Raw genomic sequence first — 21400 nt, 5'->3', positions numbered from 1 at the left:
TTTCCCACTTGAGTCTTACGAGGCGACAAAAAACGGAACGGGGATAGGACTGGGCATCCTTCTCCCTGTAGCCCCAAAGGGGACATTCCTAAAAAAAAGTAAAGACAGTTATGATGGGATTAATTATAATAGTAGTCGGGGTTGGGCAGCGAGGGTGATAATAACAGTTGTTTTGATCCTATTTATAGTACAGGAGAGATGACAAGTGTCCCTTTATATAATGACCTAAGTCAGTTTGCATGGGATGAAGCCTTATGGTCTCTTGCAGTCTCCTTCATTCTTATGTTCTTATGTTCTTAAGACATCTTTTCTTCTCCTTCCTCTGCACTCCATCGCCTTCCCCCCTCATTTTTCTGGTACTTAAGCATCCAACTGTTACCAGGGATCCTCGTTAATATGGAATCCGTTTGCTATGTAACTTACACATCTTTATAGTCGTCCTTTATCGTTGGAATTTGTTGCTCCATATCTGACACTGACATTGCCATTGCCATCATATTTTTTTTTCAAAATATCTTAATCACTTAAGTACGAGTCAAATTCTCGCATGCAGCATCGGCTGCCATATGAACGATGCATCACACTACCCGCATTATAAAATATAAAGTCACTGCTGTATTACTAGAATGGATGCCTGGGAAACTAGGTCATCAAAGGTCGAAAGACGATGAAAGAAAAATGATTTGCGTGGATACTGCATCGGAGGAAAAGAGTTATGAAAACAAAAGAAAGAGAAAAAATATATATTATGAATTGCTGAAAATGAGTGACAGAATACAAATGTTAGTTTAAAACTGAAGAAGTTAATTCTTTAAGGGTTAACTTTTGGTTACCGACGGGGTTAAGCTTGCTAGACGATGGAGAAAGATGTAAATCATCACAAGCTGTCAAGAAGGTTTTTACTGGCAGAAAGTGACTGGAAATCAGTACCAAAACGTAATAATTCCTGACAATTGAATAACTTTTTTAATACTATTTGTCGATTATTTTAGCCACCATCATTTTGTTTAACTGAGGCCGGCCACACACGTGCAGTTTAAACTGACAGTTACAACTGTTCAGTTATAACTGTCAGTTGAAACTGCACGTGTGTGGGTATCTCAGTATCACTGAGATACCCACACACGCGCAGTTTCAACTGACAGTTATAACTGAACAGTTGTAACTGTCAGTTTAAACTGCACGTGTGTGGCCGGTCTAAGGTTACTGCGTTCAAACCCTACAGTTAACGTATTTTAGCTCCTCCTTCTATTACAATTTAAGTCATATATATAACGTCTGCTGTTACACATTGGTATTAACTTATAAGCAACATTTTTCTTATTCAATCGTTGAAACTACTTAAATGAATTAGAACAAAGAAAATATGTCACTGCCATTCTGTCTATACTCAAAAGGTGACGAATAACTATTGATGACTTTATATCTATTGACTCTTAACCGGCATTCCCGTAGCAGCAAGCAATGATCTTTGGACCTTTAATCGGATCTCTCTGCGAAGAAACTTTGTATTGTTGTCCTTATTTATTGCTGTGGGTCTGTTCCTTTGTCATCGGGTACCAGGATGAGATGTCAAATGCTAGTTCTCCAGTATTTGAAAAAAGGAGGAAAATTAGCCAATGATAATTGGATCAAATATTTTGCCCAGTTCGGAAACCAAGATTATTTCGGGGCTGCATCTTTAGTGTTAATGAAGTTTGAAGGCTTGTGCAAACACACACACACACGGACACAGGCTAAGACACACACACACACACACACACACACAAGCATTTATGCAGATTTCAAAGGCACACCAAAGGCTAGCAAAATTATTTAGAATGATTAACTTCTATAAAAAGCCACGAAATTTACTACGACAGAAAAGCCGAACAGATGACAGAAAGAAAAGAAAGAAGGAAAGCAAAAAGTAACAAAGAAAAGAAAAAAAAAAATCTTATTGTCGGCCGCCAAAAGATTAATATGACTCGGAACCATGAAATGGGGAAACTAATTTCGAATTAAGGAGACAAATTGCGATTTAAAAATAGCTGACCTACTCACGATACTCCTCGGCCAATCACGAGCAAATATCCTCGAGCCAATGAGAGATCTGAAGCCAATGATTACTACGTGCGAATCTTTTCACATGTTCACTAAACCACTTGGGCTTGCTCAATCTCGATCTTCCTCCCTCCCTGTCTCTCTTTCTCTCCCCCACCTCTCTCTCTCTCCCTCTATCCCCCTCTCTTTCTCCCCCTTTCTGTCTGTCTCTCTTTCTCTCTCTCTCTCTCTCTCTCTCTCTCTCTCTCTCTCTCTCTCTCTCTCTCTCTCTCTCTCTCTCTCTCTCTCTCTCTCTCTCTCTCTCTCTCTCTCTCTCTCTCTCCTTCTCTTTCTTTCTCCTCCTTTTCCCTTTTTCCTCTGTACATGTACGTGTGGTATATTTGTGAACACATTTACGTAACTGTACGTTTATTTGCGTGATGAATACTCACTAATCACTATCACATCCAAACACCGTAAAACGCGTCTAAATGTTCTAAAATGTAGAGAATCACTTTGCCCTACTTCCACTCCGAAGGAGGTCGTAGTTTATGCGGGCACCTTACGCGATTTTGCCTTTCAGAACTTTCATAAATCACACGTATTTACAAAGCGCCCTAATATATCTTTAGGTATAAAGCACTGTACAGACATATATATATATGTCCGGCGCATACAAACTACACCCCCTGGATTCTCTTGCATGTAGATACACAATTTTCACCACTTTTGAATGTGTTCCATCATCTCATAGATTCAATCCTACAGTATATATACAACTTCCTTCAAAATCCCTATGAACTTTCTCCATTATCTTAGTTCTTTAAAAAAAAAAAACTTCCGTTAAAACTACGATATTTTATAAACTCAAAATCTATCATTATATTGTACAGCCGCGACAACCACGTGGCACGGACCTCGCATCACCCACATGGACCTGGCGCTCCTTTGACAGTGCGACCCTGCTTGACCCGACCTCACCTAATCCAGTGCAATTATGTAATTACGCACCACGGGTGACTACCCACGCGGTATATATATTGGCTCCTGCCGCATGTAAAATCAGTTCAGCCTTACCTTACAATAAAGGAGACGAATTCACCAAAACTTTTTCTCTTGTCACAGTAGCATCGCTACAATATATAAAACTCACTACTAAGAATATTAACTATGTGTTCTTGTTGGTGCCAGATGGTTTTGTTCAGCCACTGGAAACTCCTTCCCTACGCAAGCTTCCTGATTAGTACAGTGGTATCGCGTTGGCCTTATAATTACGGAATCGGCAGATCGAGTCTCGCCTGGGCCCGTAAGCTTATACTGTTTACTGGGGAGGTTAATGCCTTGGTTGGGCACCACGGTGAGGGATTAACGATGGTATTCTTAAAAAAAATCTTTCCTTACATAAATCCTTGGAAAGGAAAGATTTATATAAGGAAAGATTTTTTTAAGAATACCACAGTAAGAATCTTACTGTGGTATCATTAAAAAAATCTTTCATTATATGAAATTTTCCTTCCAAGAATTTATATAAGATTTATATAAGGATTTATTTATTTTTATTATTTCTTTTAAGAATACCACCATAAGGTTGGCTTGGCTGACGTTCTGATGAAAGTCTTGAGAGACTTGATATCGGAACTGAAATCCGGGATTTTTAACTTTTAAGTTTAACACGGAGAAACGATTGTCTAATTTCATTAACCTTTTTACTGCTGTAGATGACTTACATATTATTGTTCTGGCTTCTACTTGGAAACTTTGTTTAGTCGCGAGAAACAATATTATGGTTATAACTTTATCAAGTTACCAAAACATATTGAGGTTTACTCGTCTTGTATGTGCTTGCCAGACCAGAGGAATATTAATTCTCAACAATTTCATGAAGTGATAACACAACTTAATTTTATTTTCTGATAACCAAACGTAGAATATATCAAAACTCATTTCCCGTTCATTTTGGCGAAACTGGATTTATCATCTTTAATTTCGATATTTGATTCATATTAAGGCCTACCTTTTCAATGTACGTCATTTATTAAAATCTATTATGTCTAACCAATAAAATTTGTCATATTTTCGTATCTGAATAATTTCCCTCGACGAAAAACATTTACTCGTGTCTTATATTTTCATATATGGAATTGTTATTCGTTGGAATAAAGCATAATTACTTTGCTGCCATAACCCACTTTTCAGATTTTATTCTGGTCAGCGTCAGGAGACTATTCATTTAAGGCAGTTTCCCATCCGCGACCCAACTAATGCATTTGTATATGTTTTAATATATATGATTATTGTATTGAATTCATATAATTTTGCAAAAAAAAAAAAAAAGTTTACAAGATATCTTGGCGACCACAATATGATCCTCATGAAATGGTCGCGACCCCACTAATGTATTTGTATATGTGTTAATATATATATGGTTATTGTATTGAATTCATACAATTTTGCAACAACAACAAAAAATTAGCATACAAGATGTCTTGGCGACCCCAGGGTTGGGAAACAGTGATTTAAGGGAAATTCTTGGTACAGAGTGAGATAGCATAGAGGCCCATCCATCATTAAGAGGAAAAATGCCTAGTTTAGGGTCCTCCATACATAACTCGTACTGAATGAGTTAACATAGAGGCCCATCCATCACGATTAAGGGGAAAAAGGCCTAATTTAGGGCCCTCCTTACTGTAGGTATCCTGTCTGTACATTGGTTGAAGAGTATAATTGTGAATACTGAATCAACATAGTACGCCATATCGCATAAGAAGAGGAATACCTCCTAATCTAGAATCCATAGTATTCCCCTTCGTCCTCCATGGATATCCTTTCTCTTTATTCGTCATGAATACTTTTACGTATATTCTCGTGCATCCTAAATGAAACTTCATATTACAGACGCGCCTAATTGGATGTTTAAACTCTGTTGTATCTGTTGGCAATATTCCTTTTATTTTGGGTGTTTGTCAGGGTATTCTGTTCATCCTTGTGGCACTCTCGATAGACTAATACATTTTAACATAAGACTTATTAACCCACTGTTGGAGAATGAGATAAGACAGACAGTGGGTTAATAAGTCTCATTTTACAAATGTACCACTACATTATATCTTCCTAACATTTTAACATATTTGAATCAACTGTTTTTCATATTTTTTTTTAACATTTTTGATACCGATAGTATATTCTATCAACCTCATTGGCAACTCCCCGTTGCACAATTGTTGATAGAATTGAGTAAAAATAGTGGTATTGTTCATATCCTGTATATACACAACGGAAAAGTATATATTTTTATAGCAAATTCTCGGAAAATTATTTCATTAGTAAATGTACTCATGCTTTGTATCTGCTGAAGAGGATTGCAGTTTGCAATCGAAATTTATACATTCGCTGTCTCCAGTCTTATTTGCTCCAACAATGGTTTTCACGTGATCTATAAATGTGGTTCAACATTTTTCATCAGTAGATGTACTTATGTTTAGTAGGACTAAATATACTCATCTCTAGTAGACCAACATCTAGTCTTACAGTTTTCATTTAAATCTTCATCTCTCACAATTCCCTCTTTCTATTCTTTCCCCCTTGCCTGCTCTCCAGTATTCCAGGGAACAAGATTCTGACATCGCTTCTTATTCTTCCACCAAGCACAAACACTTCGGGAGACCATGCATATACGTACCCTAATCTCGTCTACCTCTGATGAAACTTACGTTTCTCTTAGAAGAACAAGAAGTGCAAGACTCACCTAGATCCTCAGTCTCGAAGAGCAGGTTGTCGTGAACGCCAAGCCTTCTGCAGAACCTCAGGAAGTTGGTGATATTGTCTCTGGCAAAGAAGGTTCCGCTTCGGGCGCGTTCCCAGGTTCGGTAGGGTAAGCTTGGGACCTCCTGGAAGAACAAGACAAACAGTTTCCTTGTGAGGAGATGGCCAAGCAATTTCCTGAAGACAACAGTGGCATAAATCCTCCTCTTTCCTCCACCGCCAGCTTTCGGAGGTAATGTAATCAGATTTCTGTTCGAAACCCAAACGCTTCTGCAAGACAAAAGCGTAGGGCACCTTTAGGATTGATGCAGAAGACTGGTTTTTGTAATGCAAAGAAGTTTCCGGCGAAGAGAAACGATAACATTTATACAAAAGCGAAGATTCAATGAAAATTGAGACAAGAACACTGCCAGGGCAGCAAAATTTTTCAATATTTTTTCTAAAAAATGTACTGCTAATCTTAAAAGATAAGTAAAAAATATTATAGAGAAAATGTAAGCAAAGGAATGAGGAAGCCAACTCTGATAAATGATATGTACAATTGTAGAAAAATAATTAGTCATGAAAATGTATTGTTTGTGGATGCAGGGTAGAACTGCCCTTCTAAAGATAAAGATGAGTACATGAGTTGTAGCTATAAAGTGCGAATGCTGTTAAAGAGATAGATTTATAACTAGGTGCTTCTTGTCAGACTATGCCAAGGCCAGGTCAATTTTGTGCCAGAGAAACAATGAGTGCCAAGTGATTCACTGGTATGGTAGGCACAGTGCCAAAAGAAGAACCATGAGCTAGGTCAAGTTTGTTGTTATGGTAACCGTTGCTATGGTAACCACCCAGGATATAAAATCTGTTGCTATGATTACTCGTATCAAGGAAGCATCTTAAATTATCAACACATATTGGTTGCTAAGATACTTACTAGTGTCTCAAACTGTCAGGAAATAGATTTAATTTGGAAGTATGTAGAAACAACATCAACCGTGTATTTAGTGAATGGAATAAACTTCTTGCAGAGGCAGTGCAATGTAGTTCAGTTCGAAGCTTTAAGATTCGTTTTGATAAACACCTAAGCAACGTGCTGTAATTCCTGCCATTTATTTTATATGATTTATTTGTTTGTTATTATTTTTCTGTTTATTATTATTTCCTTTATTATCAATTATTGTTATTTATGTGTCAAATTATTATCTACTATTTACCTGTTTGTTTATTTAACTTTACCTATTTATTTATTTATTTACTTATTTTATTATTATTTATATTATTATAATTTTATTTATTTGTTTATTTATTCATTATTATTATTATTGTTATTATTATTGTTTTCATTTTTTTTTTATCCGACCTAGTTATATATCAAAAGGTCTCCTGTCGGCATACTCTTCCTTTGTAATCCTTTGTAAGGAGTGTAAACATGAAGGTAGTTTAACCTTACTAAAATGATAGATAAAGCTACCGGGGACGCAATTTAGTTTATAAAAAACATATATGATAAGATAGCAGTCATGAATCCAATTTTGTGAAGCAGGCAAATGATGAGGTCAAGGATAATTTGGGGCCTATAAAACTGGTTTATTCCTATCGTCCTGTGAAGCGGTGTGGGATAAATCACATTCGACTGTTAGGATCGAACTTTTAAACCTTTTCTCCACCCCTAGCGATCACGTTCTATCATTAGAAAGAAGAATTCTATTAACGTTGTTAATTATAGTTACGAAAAATATTGGTAGGTTCTGTAGACAAGATGATAAGCCAAATGCACTTAACTAGAACATCAGGTAAAACTCTGCCTTCTAATGTTAAATAGCATTCTGCAAAGCTGGTGGAAAGTTCAAAATTAGGGCCATTAGGCTCTGTAGCAAAGGAATTTTGTCTCACTACAGTGTGTTTGAACACAGGAGGCCGAACACCTAAGACCCCATAGTGGAGGTGTGCGAATAAGTCATTAATTGTTCGTGTGTTCTTTGATTCAATCGCCTCTTTATACAGTAAAGACTAACCCAAAAACTGATTAAAAAATGAAAAAAGAAAGAAAAATAATCCAGAATAGACTCCTCTTTTCCCATCACCATAGATAAAAATGAATCATTTATACACTATAAATATATGGGAAGGTGTTTATTTTGAGAATATATTTGTAAACCATTATGTTTTCATATTTATCATTCCCGAAAATACACATATAACAAAACATAATTGAGAGTAAAGATTAATTATTCACCACTATACTCGAGCGGGAAGCTGAAGGATCATTACGATCAAATCTGGCTAAGAATGATATATATGCATGTTTGTGTGTGTGTGTGTGTGTGTGTGTGTGTGTGTGCGTGTGCGTGCGTGCATAAGTACGTATATATACACATATCTACACACACGCACACAAATTATATATATATATATATATATATATATATATATATATGTATACATACATACATATATATACATATATCAAGGACTACTATTACACAGGACGTGCGCACCCAGATCCCTGGGTCCGCTAGCGAAGGCCAGTCCAGTGCAGGGTTGCCACTCCTAGTGTTTTCCCACTAGATCTATTATTTTTTGCCTCAATCTAGTAGTCTAGTGGTTTTTCGTCATGGATATCAAGAATCTAGTATATTTTGAAGATCCTAATAAAAACGTTTAATTTTGCATTACGGAGCCAAATTCTTGGAGCCAGATTTGGAGCCAGATGCTAGATTGAAAAAGTTTGAGCCAAACACAGAAAAATAGTGCCAGATCTGGCACCAAAAGTGCTAAATTGGCAACCCTGCCTACTAATCACGCAACCATCCTACAAAGTACAAAATATAGCAGGCTGTCGCGCTCGCGTCGAAGTTTGTATCTGTTTTCGCAAAATGTTATTTTTCTGCATCATTTCTGTCTAATACTTCTCGAATTATTCCATGAAAGCATGATTTGTCATTGAGAGGTTTTGAAAATTAGCTATAACACATTCACACGTACAGTTACTATGAATTGAATGTATATCATCATACGAACTCCATAGAAATTGTCAGTCAAATTGGCGCACTTGTTATTTGCTTATAGTATGTTTGCGCGATTGATTGGTTACATTAGTATATAGATGGTTGCAGGACGGTTGAGGTTTGTATTATCCGAATTATTAGTTTGTGCAAATTTTCAAGTGCAGAATCGTAAAGAGCAATGCAACAACAGTCCTTCCTGCATACAAGTGACGAGTTTAGCTCATAGTTGTCTACTTAACTAACTTGTGATTGGTTGTGAAACTTTGGATTATTGCACCATTACAGGCAGTGGTAGTTAGTTTGATGTATACAGTTTTCTAACTTCAAAATGTTTTCATGTATATATTTTGTAATATAATTCGAATCTAGTAGTTTTTGTTCAATGTAGTAGTTTTTGGCAATCTGTCTAGGTTTTTTTCATTTTCTAGAGTGGCAACACTGGTCCAGTGTGCTACTAGCATTGGAGGTGTTAAGGTTGTGTTACTCCGTCTTTCCCGCGTGGCTGCATTTAGAAGTGGATTGTATTTGTTTACATAGGTTCTTGCTGATTTTGTATATTCAAAATGCCGAATAAGTGTGGTGCTGTGAACTGAAACGGTAATTATGACAAGGATAACAGGTGTCGAGTGTTTCGACTGCCAAAAGACCGTTATGAAAGACAGAAGTGGATTAATGTGCTGCCACCACGTAAGAAATTTGTTGTTGATTCTGACAGATTTTTCATTTGTGAGAACACTGGGGTCCCAACACGCCTTCTATCAAATTGCCTGGTGGTTCTACGCAACCTGCGATCCCTCCCAGTGTCTTCAATGTGCCTGCTTCATGTCTGCCATCTTCAAAACCTGTACCTCGCCCGGCGAAGGCCGAAGACAAGCAACTGAGGCATTTTCTTCTGAAAGATACGATTACTTCATTTGATGCTTTTAGATCTGAACGTGACCTACAGAAGCAGTACAAGAACTTAATTATTTAAAGATCGGAAGAAAGGTTAGTGTGTCTGTTCATGATAGAAAATTTTAGTGAGTGCAGACTGTCTGTGATTGTCGAAAACACGCCCACGTTGTGTAGCCCACTGATTTGCCGTGCATTCAAGAAGGGCATTACTGTACCACTGGGTAAGACACTTCATCCCAACAATGGTTTGAGGTCGTATGGTCAGTTCGCCGAAGCTGTGCGCTTAGCAATTAACTATGACATCCCGTTTGACAAAAATATTGAGATTATTGTCACTCTTCTTCAAACCCACACGTCAGCCTGTGTAAACACCGAGAATGAGAAGAAGCTGGTATTTTTGACACGTCAGTTGGAACTTTTATCACAGAAACAGTTTTCCATGAATGATCATTGTTTTGCTCTTGAATTATACCCCAAGTGTAGTTATGAACAGCTCAGAGACTTTTTGGTGCTGCCAAGGAAACGCAAGCTGCAGTACATCACTTCATCTATTGACAAGGATCAGGTGATGAGGGAAACATTTGCCAAAGTGAAGACACTGCAGCAGAAGAATGTATTTCTCTTGATAGATGAAGTACAGATTCGGCCAACTGTTGCATTTTCTGGTGGGGTTCTGAATGGCATGGCAGTGAACAAGCCAGACTGCAAGGCCACTTCTATTCTATATATTATGATGAAGTCGCTGCACAGAGGGCCTAGCATTATGATTTCTGTGACACCCGTCCACAAGCTTACAGCAGCATACCAGCTTGAGCGTGTGAAGGAGGCGGCAGCTGATGTTGAGGGGGAAGGTGTGCGTGTCATCGGGTCTATCACAGACAACCACAAGATAAACCAGTAGTACTGTAAGCTGTTTGATTTTCCGAGTGATTGCCGTGTCACAGTCAAGCATCCTCTTGACAAAGAACGTGTCTGTTTTCTCCTTTTTGGCACAGTGCATCTTCTGAAGTGCATCCACAACAACTGGATCAGTGAGAAGTGCCAGAAGATCAGTCTTGACAATAAAACAACAGCATCATTTGCTGACGTCAAGGAGCTGTATGAGTCAGAGAAAGGCAGTATTCTGAAGACTACTCCCCTCACTAAATTTGCTGTCAACCCCTCACGATTTCAACTACAAAATGTGCAGCATGTCTTGAAGGTCTTCGAAAAAAAGGTTGTGGCTTCATTGAAGCTCAGAGGGTGTCATGACACTGCAAAGTTCATCCAAATCATCCTCAACTGGTGGAATTTAGTGAATGTATCTGGGAAGGGGCAAGATTAGCGCATGAACGATCCATCTCGAGCTATTCAGTATCCCCAGTCAACCAGCCCTGGTGTCCACTAACCTCATACAATAATAACTGTTAAGTCCGGCTAAAATTGGCATTTCAAAGCATATCAGTGCCTTAAGAATAGTTTCTTATTTCACTATAAAAGTTTATATAAACTTATACTGCATTGAATAAGTCAATAATAGTTGATAAATTTGTCCTATATACAATGTTAGGTTTCTAGTTTTTATATATTTGTCCAATCTAAAATGTTAGGTTACAAAGAAAGCAATGGCCTCCGCTAGCTGAGCCAGAAATCTGGGTGCGTATGTCCTGTGTAATAGTAGTCCTTGACATATATATACATATATATATATATATATATATATATATATATATATGTATATATATATTATATATATGTATATATAGTATATATACATATATATATATATATATATATACATGTATATATACATATATATACATATACATATGTACATATATATATACATATGTACATATATATATATATATATATACATAATATATATATATACATATATATACATATGTACATATATATATATACATATATATATATACATATACATATTATATATACATATATATATATATACATATATATATACATATATACAATATATATAATGTACACATACATATGTTTGTGTGGATGTGCGTGTTTGTGTGTAGTTATGTAGATCGCACGTGTGTGTGTATGTATATCTGTATGTGTCGCGTGTGTGTTTGTGTGTGCGTGTGTGCGCACGCCACTCATAACCGAGCTCACCCGTCTGCGACGACGACAGGCGCCTGTGATTGGCAGCGACGGGAAGCCAATAGGAGCCCTCGTAACTTTCGGCGGTTAGGCGAGCGACGACACGGCCATCAGCCACAGAGTCGTCGGGGGAAATCCTTCACGCTCGTAGGACGCCTCATCCCCACCTCAGCTTTTGCCTTCTCTTCATCCTAATTCTTCTTTGTATTACAACGTGTGGAGTGAGACAGTTCGTCCTCTTCCACCTCCCCTTCAACTAACATTTCCACCTTCACCTTCCCATTACCTTCCTCATTCTACAAATATCGTGCGAATTAAGTCAATTTCATCTTCTCCATCTCCGCGTCTTCTTCCTACGTTTCAGCCTTCACGCTCACACGAAGGTTCTCAACGACTCCGAGCATCCAGACATCAGGGGCATTAGTTTTCTCTTTCAGTGGCTACTGGACACCCCGCGAGCAATTCATTTGTCATCATCTTACTTTACACCCAAAGGAAAATTGTCATTTATTTATCTTATACGACAAGGAAAGGTAATATGAACAAGTGTTCTTCTTAACTTGAACTCCAAGAACGCCAGACGATTTCTTTGAGAATCTTGATTGAACAGGAGAATTGTCATTGGAATAATCCCAGGAAATATGTGATTAGTTTGGTTTTATGCTTCAAATTCCGTTGTTCAGGGTGAGAACGGTACTTTCCAAGAACTTAGATTTTGGCTCTTAGGGACAACTGCTTAGAATGAACACGCTTCCTAAGCTTTATACCAGGAGTCGAATTTATAAAAGATTCTGATCCCCAAGTCTAGACATAAGCATTTAGGTCGCCTACATAGGGATTTAGGTTAGGATCTTTTATAAATTCGGCCCCAGGACTCGAACCCACACACTTGACCACCTAAGCAGCTGTCTCCTACGCTTAGTACCTCTGTATCACATCAGGTCCCAAATTCCACACATTAAAAAAATTATTCTCCTTGACTAAATAAAATCGTCTGTCATTGACTTGACGGGAAGACAAGTGAAGAACGAGTACTTCTAAATTTTAGAATTCTCCAATATTAGGAACATAAACACTTTCCTAGTATCAAAAAATTTCTAGATTTCGGAACGTTTCCGAATTTCAAAGATTCAAATTAGAGGGAAAGGTCCGTCTCAATAAGAGACGAGGGATCTCTTGCTTGATGATGGAAACTGATCAATCGAAACCTTCCTATCTTATGTTAGACGTAATTTGCCTAAGAGGAGAGAGAGGAAGAGAGGAGGGTAGGAGGGTGTGTGGGTGTGGGTGGGTGTACGTGCGTATTTATTTACCTAGTTGTATTTTACGGGAAGAGAGCTATGCTCGTAATGACCCGCTTTTGTATCTTTCAGCATCCAGTATGATCTTCAATTCTTGTATATTTTTTGGACTCGCTGTTTCCTCATTCAGTTTGTTCCAGATATCTACCACTCTGTGTGGGAAGATATTCTTTTCCAGATCTCCTCTGTAATTATCCTTATTAAGTTTCTTTTCATGTCATCTTGTTTATTCTTTTATCCCATTTTAGTAAATCATCTCTGTCAAGGACTTCCATCTCTTTCATAATTCTGTAGATGGCTAGTAGATCTCCTCTTTCCCTTCATTGTTCCAGGGTTGGTAGTTCGAGTTTGGCCAATCTTTCTTCTTATGTCAATTTGGAGTGTGTGTGAGTATGTGTGTATGTGTGTGTGTATTTTACCTCGTTGTATTTAAATAGTCGTATTATACGGGAAGGGAGCTATGCTCGTGGTGACCCATCTTTGTATCTTTCAGCATCAAGTTTATTCTTAAAATCGTGAATAGTATTTGCACCCACTGTTTTTTCGGCTAAGTTATTCCATATATCCAGCACTCTGTGAGGGAAGCTATTCTTTTTCCGATCTCTTCTATAGTTCTCCTTTTTTGAGTTTCTTTTCATGACCTCTTGTTTTTTCATTGTCATTTTTTAGTAAATCTTTTCTGTCAAGGATTTCCGTTCCTTTCATGATTCTATATATAGTCAGTGGATCACCTCTTTCTCTTCTTTCCTCTAGTGTTGGTAGTTCTAGTTTCGATAATCTTTGTTCGTATGTTAATTTGGAAAGAGCTGGTGCCAACTTTGTTGTTGCTCTCTGTATTCTTTCTAGTTTCTTTATATTCTTTTTAGTACTGGGTGTCCATAGTGTCGCTGCATATACCATTTGTGTGTGTGTGTGTGTGTGTGTGTGTGTGTGTGTGTGTGTGTGTGTGTTTTGTGTGTGTGTGCGTGTGTGTTTGTGTGTGGAGCCTATAAGATCCCAAATATGACATGCAGAAGTCAATCTTATGAACTCTCACTTGATCGAATTGCGCCCCATTACGCGACCTTCGGCTGAGATTGGTAATTCAACGTTCGTTGCTCTGCAAAAGTATCCATAAATCATTTATTCATTAGCCCTCCGCTATAACAAAATCTGGCGACTTTGTAAGAAAAATCCACGTGGTCTCTAATCAGAGTCATCAAATTCCGCTGTAAAAGAAATATAATAGTTGGACGATTTTGATTAGAGAAGTTCGAAATTTGCATGTTCATTATGCGATATACTTGTCCACAAGCACGCAATACGCCATTGCTCAGTAATGTTACAGGACGTAATTGTCTTTGAATGGCTAGTAATGATTTTCAAATGAGAAGAGAGAGAGAGAGAGAGAGAGAGAGAGAGAGAGGAAATGTGTGTGAGAAAGAGAGACATAGAGAGAAATGTTTGTGTGTTTATGTGTATGTGTGTGTGTGTGTGTGTGTGTGTGTGTGTGTGTGTGTGTGTGTGTGTGTGAGAGAGAGAGAGAGAGAGAGAGAGAGAAGGGGAGAGAGAGAAAACGTGTGTATGTGAGCAAGGGAGGGAGAGAGAAAGAGAGAGAGGGGGGGAGATGGGAACATTTGAACTCTAATTCTCAGACATAATTTTTTCTTTCTTTTGTTAGGTGAATTTTACGCAAAAATGCATTTCTTTCATCTGATGCTAATTTTATCATTTATCTTTGCAACATTAGATTGAACGCTTTATTGTTGAGTTTGTATATAATTTTACTGCATTTACTCAATTTGGTTTATATTTTTCACGTTATTCTTTAAATATGATTCTCATATATATATATATTTTTTTTTTTTTTTTTTTTTTTTTTTTTTTATACTATTGCTGTCCATTCTTTCTGCTGCCCCTTAAGCCTGTTCCTTACTACTTGTAATTCCCCTGTGATGGGGGTGAGAAGAAGGCCGCCACCTTGTTCCCGGTCAGAACCCTTTAACTGGGTTAATGAAAATGCGTAGATGTGGACCGGATGAGAACAGAAGGGAAGAGATTAATTGCATATTTGTGAAAAAGATAGATGTGTTAGAGCTAAGTAAAACGAAACTGAAAGGAAAACATGATTTGGGTTCTGGGAGCGTGTGGTGTCATTGGTAGAGAGATTATGTGAGGGAGTGATGGAGTGGTAATGTTGGAAAGTGATGAGAGAGGTGGGGTAGAGAGTGATAAATTTGGGAGGGGAAGATTATTATTATTATTTATTTATTTATTTTAGCGCACATAGTCCTGATAGTGAGAAAAGGGAGGAAAAGACGCTTTGTGAAGCGATTTGAATGAGTATGTGGGGGAAAGAAAACGAGAATATCAATACTATAATCAACAACAACAATCCATCCATCTCTATCACCCCCGTCACCAACACATCCCCTCCTATCGCAACCACCTCCGCACGTTCCACCCCCTCAATCACTTCCAGCATCACATCAACTCCTTGCACTCCTTCAACCATCTCTCCCACCACCATTTCCTCCGAAAACAAATGATTCATTAACTTCTCCAAACCATTAACATGGCTACCCACAGGACTCTCCATAACTGATAAACGGGACCTGACACCAAACGAGCATATCGCAGTATTCATGTCCTTCAACGCTACCGAATTCCCATTTCTGTCTATAAGCATTATAATTTTAATACAATTATGGGGAATTGTAATGACTACGCAACGATAACATTAACTTAGAATATTCGATTTTCTCTTTAACAACCAAGTAGTGAAAGGTACAGAAATATGTGCACGTGTATGCATAATATGCAATTAACCACTATGAAAATGAAAACTAAAACTTGGTTAATTGCATATTTTGTGAATCACGTGTTTGTGATTTCTGTGCGTGTATGCATAATACACATACATTCGTACTACGCATGCATGCACGCACACACACACACACACACACACACACACACACACACACACACACACACACACACACACACACACACACACACACACACACACACACACACATTTCTCCTTTGCTTCCTTTACTTCTCCGCTCTCTTCATTCCTTGCCACTTCTCTCCCTATCTTCCCCTTCCTCTTCTATTTAATCTTTTCCTTCATTTTTCTTACCTTCTTCCGCTTTCCTTTGCTCATTTTCCTTTTTCTTTTTTTCTTTTCCCCCCTTTGCATTCTATTCTCCCTCCACGTCTCTTTCTCCTCTATTTTCATTTCATTACACGAGCCAATGATGACTCAGAAGCTGCACCCACGCACTCGTGCCTCCCGTTTTCTATGCATTCCTTCCTTCCTTCATCGTTCCTTCATCTCTTCCGATTCCCTTGTACGCATTCCGTCTTCGTTTGCATCTCGCTTTTCATTTCGTTTCATTATATTTCACTCCGCTCGTCTCCTCTTTGCTGTTCTTGCATCTTTTCGTTCCTTTATTTTGTTTTATTCTATTCTTATTTTTTTATATTTCGTTTGGGCTTTTTCGACCCCCCGTTTATTTCTGTTCTATGTTTTTTTGTCTATTTATTCGTGTTTCGATGTTTACGTGAAGTATTTTGTCCTCCAGTTTCTTTCTTCTCCATATCATCTATTTTTATCTCTCTAAGAATAATAAAAAATAAAAACGATCTTATGAACGAAGATGCTTAGTCATGGCTTAAGACGTCGCCGTTATCTTGTTTGTTTGGAAGGAATGACAAGTGGCAATCCGTTGGGAACCAAACTCAGTCCCATGCACTTAAGAGTAGAGAGCGAAGCTCAATTTGCTTTATAGGCTCATCCATCGTTCTCGTCTTAGCTTCTTCCATTTCTTTTTCGTTCTTTTTTTTTCCCATTCCATCTGAATTTCCTTCTCCGTTTCTTTCCCGTCTTTAGCCCTTCCACGTTTCTTAGGCTTTTGTTTTCTGCAGAAACATTTTTTCTTTTCTTTTCAAAGGCACTTCGCTGTCGACGGTTTGAGATGACAAGAAAAGTACCTCCCACTATATCGGCACAATCGGTCTCGCATTCGCTTAGTTGCGGGTTCGAATCCTACACTTCTCTCCAGTTCCCAGCAGTGACTGTTACCTGCTCCAACTGGACAAGCGCATAGGGCAAAGTGACGGCTTCGGCCGCAGTAACGCGCCTCCTAGCGTAGACACCTCACTTTCTTCTTCTTCAAAATATCAAGTAGAATACAATTCAGCATATGTTGGTCTTATCTACATATTTCAAAGAGAAAAAAAAAATCCTACAGACGACAGGGAACCAGTTCAAGTTGCAGATAATTTCAGTTCTCTTCCCAACAAAGAACCCCAAGGATTTTATAAGGATTTGATAAATGTTATGATTAATGTGCAGTTCACTTTAGTACTGGAAAAGAAACATTATTTTTAGAGGAGGACAGAGTATTCTGTGTGCCATGGCCATCACGAAGGGTACTTGGTCCAAACAAACTGGAACATCTGGGGCTTCCAGTCCCTTTGGAACAGTCTCTGCCCTCTCTAGGGGAAATGACCAACGTGTTTGTTGCTACCAACTTCCTCCCTATACATTTCAATTGTCTCCTACGACACTCTGGAAATACGTGGGAAGAGGCTATTGGCCCCCAACTTCAGGGTAGGTCGAACTAGGTCATAGCTTTGGGGTGTCATAGAAAAGGTCACCCGCCACGGAGAGGGTTAATTAAATTGCCTCCATCAACAAAACTGTTTTCGGTCGTTCGTATAAATTCCATTCTCGATTGCGACGCGTTGCTTGCTCTTCGTCATGTCCTTCTTCACTTATTCTAGATTTTCTTTTCAATCTATCACAACTGTTATTCTCAAAATTATTATATGTATATATTTATTCATATAATTGTTTGTTGGTTAGTAATTGATTTATAGCTGTTCACAGATTTATCTATTTGATTATTGTATTTTTTCTATTTATCATTTATTTGTTAATTTATGCTATAGTATCAAATGTTCATCAATACGGGATGAAAATCATGTGACTACGAATTCCACTTCCTATTCTTGGTCTGTTTTTTCTATTTATCATTTATTAATTAAATTGTGCTATATCATACGGAATGAAAGTCATGTGACTACGAACTCCACTCCCTGTTCTTAGGAAAACATACTTTGAAGAGCTTTTATATATATATATATATATATATATATATATATATATATATATATATATATATATATATATATATCCTATCTGAGAATTGGGGAAGGTAAGTTAGTTCGAACGACTGATGAGCGATGGCGCAAGTGTGTTACTGAATGGACGCCGCAAGAAGAGAAGCATGGAAGAAGGAGACCAGACAGGAGATGGAGAGACGAGATTCAGAAGTTTGTAGGAGTGACGTGGCAGATGTTGGTGCGGTATTGTGAATCATGGAATGCTATGAAGGAGGCATTTGCTCAGAAGTTGACTAAGGATGGCTGATTTAATTGATATTTATATATATATACATATTGAAATATATACATATATATATATATATATGTATATATATTGGTAATTGGTATGTTATAACACACTTGTAAAAGTTCACTATAAACCCACTTCTGGAGAAATAACGGAAAGTACAGGGAAACTGTATGTTTCGACTACTATCTGTAGTCGACTACAGATAGTAGTCGAAATATACAGTTTCCCTGTATTTTCCGTTATTTCTCCGATAGTGGGTTTATAGTGAATACATACATATATATATATATATATATATATATATATATATATATATATAAATATATGTATTTATTTACAATCATCTCTGTTTTCTGTTTCGGGAAATTATCTTCCTTTGCTCTGTGAGTATCACATTCGTTCCCACTTTAACGTATGACATTTTTTACTTCATTTCTCGTTTTATTTTAATCTTGAAATTTTGCTTATCCTCTCTTCTATTTCTTTCTTGTTTCTTCTCTTCATTTCTCTTCAACTTTCAGGTCTCTTCTCTTCCCATTTCTCCTCTCGTCTCCTCTCTTCTCTCCTCTTCTCTTACCGCACTTCGTTTTTTCTTTCGCGTTTTATTTTAATCTTGAAAGTTTGCTTCTTTTGTCTCTACTTTCTCTCATTCTCTCTCTTCACTTCTCTTCTGCTTTCTTGTCTCTTCTCTTCCCATTACTCCTCTCTTCTCCTCTTCTCTCCTCCTCTCTCCTCTCTTCTACTTCTTCTCATCTCTTTTCATGTCTTCACTTTTCTTCCACTATCTTGTCTCTTCTCTTCCCATTTCTCCTCTCGTATCCTCTCTCATCTCCTCTCCTCTCTATTCCTCTCCTCTCCTCTCCTCTCTTCTCCTCTTCCTTTCTCTACTCTTTTGTCTTGGGGTTCGGCCCCGGTGGTCTGATACTCGGTGTCCTGACCGGACAACATATATGTCATCCCTGTATTTCCTCCATCTTTTCACATTCGGAAAGTTACCAACCGGCTACTGCTGCCGCCGCCGCCGCCGCCGCCGCCTCCCCCTCCCCCTCCCCCTCCCCCTCCCCCTCCTCCTCCTCCTCCTCCTCCTCCTCCTCCTCCTCCTCCTCCTCCTCCTCCTCCTCCTCCTCCTCCTCCTCCTCCTCCTCCTCCTCCTCCTCCTCCTCCTCCTCCTCCTCCTCCTCCTCCTCCTCCTCCTCCTCCTCCTCCTCCTCCTCCTCCTCCTCCTCCTTCTCCTCTTCCTCCTCCTCCTCCTCCTATTGCTACAATCCGGTGACAAAGAAAAAGACTCACACAACACATACAACGACCTAATGTTTCCTTCCAGAGATATATGACAAATCCAGGGAGCCGTTTCCAGCCGCTGTGGGGTAAGGGTTATCAAGCCACTGGAACTCAAATCACAGATTATATTATCATTACGGTTCACATCAAGACACAGGGTGTCTCTCCCCTTCTTATCTGGCACTTTCCCCCCTCTCCTCTCAGTTCTTATCCCCTTTTTTTCTATTGTCCACTCGTCTTTTGTTATTTTCTTCTTCTTCTTCTTCTTCTTCTTCTTCTTCCTCGTTCGCCTCTCTCTTGAGCTTCTCCTTTTCTTCTTTCGTATCTACATACTCTATCTCTGCCCTTGTCTTGTGCTCTTTGTAGGACTTCACCCTCCCTCCCTCCCTCCCTCCCTCCCTTCTTCATATTATCTTTATCTTCCTTCTTGTTCTTTACAGATTTATCTTTTTCTTGCTCCTTTTGCTTCTTCTTTTTTTTTTCTTTTTTTTTCTGAATTATTTGGATTCACCCACTTATTTATTCTTCCTCTCCTTTCCTCTCTCTCTCTCTCTCTCTCTCTCTCTCTCTCTCTCTCTCTCTCTCTCTCTCTCTCTCTCTCTCTCTCTCTCTCTCTCTCTCTCTCTCTCTCTCTCTCTCTCTCTCTCTCTCTCTCTCTCTCTCCTTACCTCCCTCTCTCTCTTACTCATTTATTCTCCTCTCTCTCTCTCTCTCTCTCTCTCTCTCTCTCTCTCTCTCTCTCTCTCTCTCTCTCTCTCTCTCTCTCTCTCTCTCTCTCTCTCTCTCTCTCTCTCTCTCCTTCTTTCTTTATTAATGCAATATCGGGAGGAAATAGTTATGGTGGTGGAAGAAGAAGAAAAAGTCGGAAATGTGGTGGAGAGGGTGGTGGATATGGTAGAAGTGGTGTTGGTCGTGGTGGTGGAGTGCCTAGGAGTGGATTTGTTAGAAGTGATTGTGGGAACGATTCGAAGTTCTAAGAGAGAAAAGCAGGAATAGAGAGTGAGAATAGAAGGAGAGCAAAGAGCGAAGGTAGAGAATGAATATATTGAGAGAAATTTGACTGAGAAGTATGACTAAAGAGTGCGATAGAGAGTGAACTCAGAGACTAAAATCAGAAGTTGTGAATAGATAAAGAGTGAGAGTAGAGTGAAAGAAAAGAGTAGAGACTAAGAGTTGGGAAATGGAGAGTAGGAAAATGAAGATAAAAAGAGGCCAAGGAAAAGAGGGGTAGTGGAGATGGAGAAGAGGAGGAGAAGGAGGAAGGAGGATGGAGGAGGAGGAGGAGGATGGAGGGGGCGGAGCAACGAGATATATGATCAGAATGAGATGGGATGAATGGGAGGAAGAAGACTGGGCGGACGAGAATGAGGAGGAGGCACGGGAGCAGGAAGAGGAGGACGAGAGAGGAGGAAGAGGAGGAAAAGGAAAAGGAGGACGGGAGAAGAGGAAGAGGAAGAAAAGGAATAAGAGGAGAAGGGAAAGGGAAAATGGAAACGAAGAAGATGAAGAGTAGATGGAAGATGTAGAAGAGGAGGAGAAGTGGGAAGAAGATGGGAGAGGAGGAGGAGGAGGAAAAGGAAGAGGAGGAAAGGGGAAACACAGAAGAGGAAGGTGAAGAGTCGGTGGAA

The 21400-nt window shown here is 38.7% G+C and overlaps 1 protein-coding gene across 7 annotated transcripts in view; it reads right to left on the bottom strand.

Moving 5' to 3' along the window:
- LOC143040301 (uncharacterized) overlaps window positions 1–21400 on the bottom strand; it is a 286912-nt gene that overhangs the window by 93711 nt on the left and 171801 nt on the right. For all 7 annotated transcript variants that reach the window (XM_076211175.1, XM_076211178.1, XM_076211179.1 and 4 more), the window contains exon 4: window positions 5768–5909. In XM_076211175.1, coding sequence (XP_076067290.1) covers window positions 5768–5909 — 142 coding nt within the window. The remainder of the gene's footprint in view (window positions 1–5767; window positions 5910–21400) is intronic.

This window comes from Oratosquilla oratoria, chromosome 28 (genome assembly GCF_046742065.1).
Source record: "Oratosquilla oratoria isolate Oo_2021 chromosome 28, ASM4674206v1, whole genome shotgun sequence".
NCBI lineage: Eukaryota > Metazoa > Arthropoda > Malacostraca > Stomatopoda > Squillidae > Oratosquilla > Oratosquilla oratoria.
Note: the sequence above shows the minus strand (reverse complement) of the source record. Positions and strands in the feature narration are given on the sequence as shown.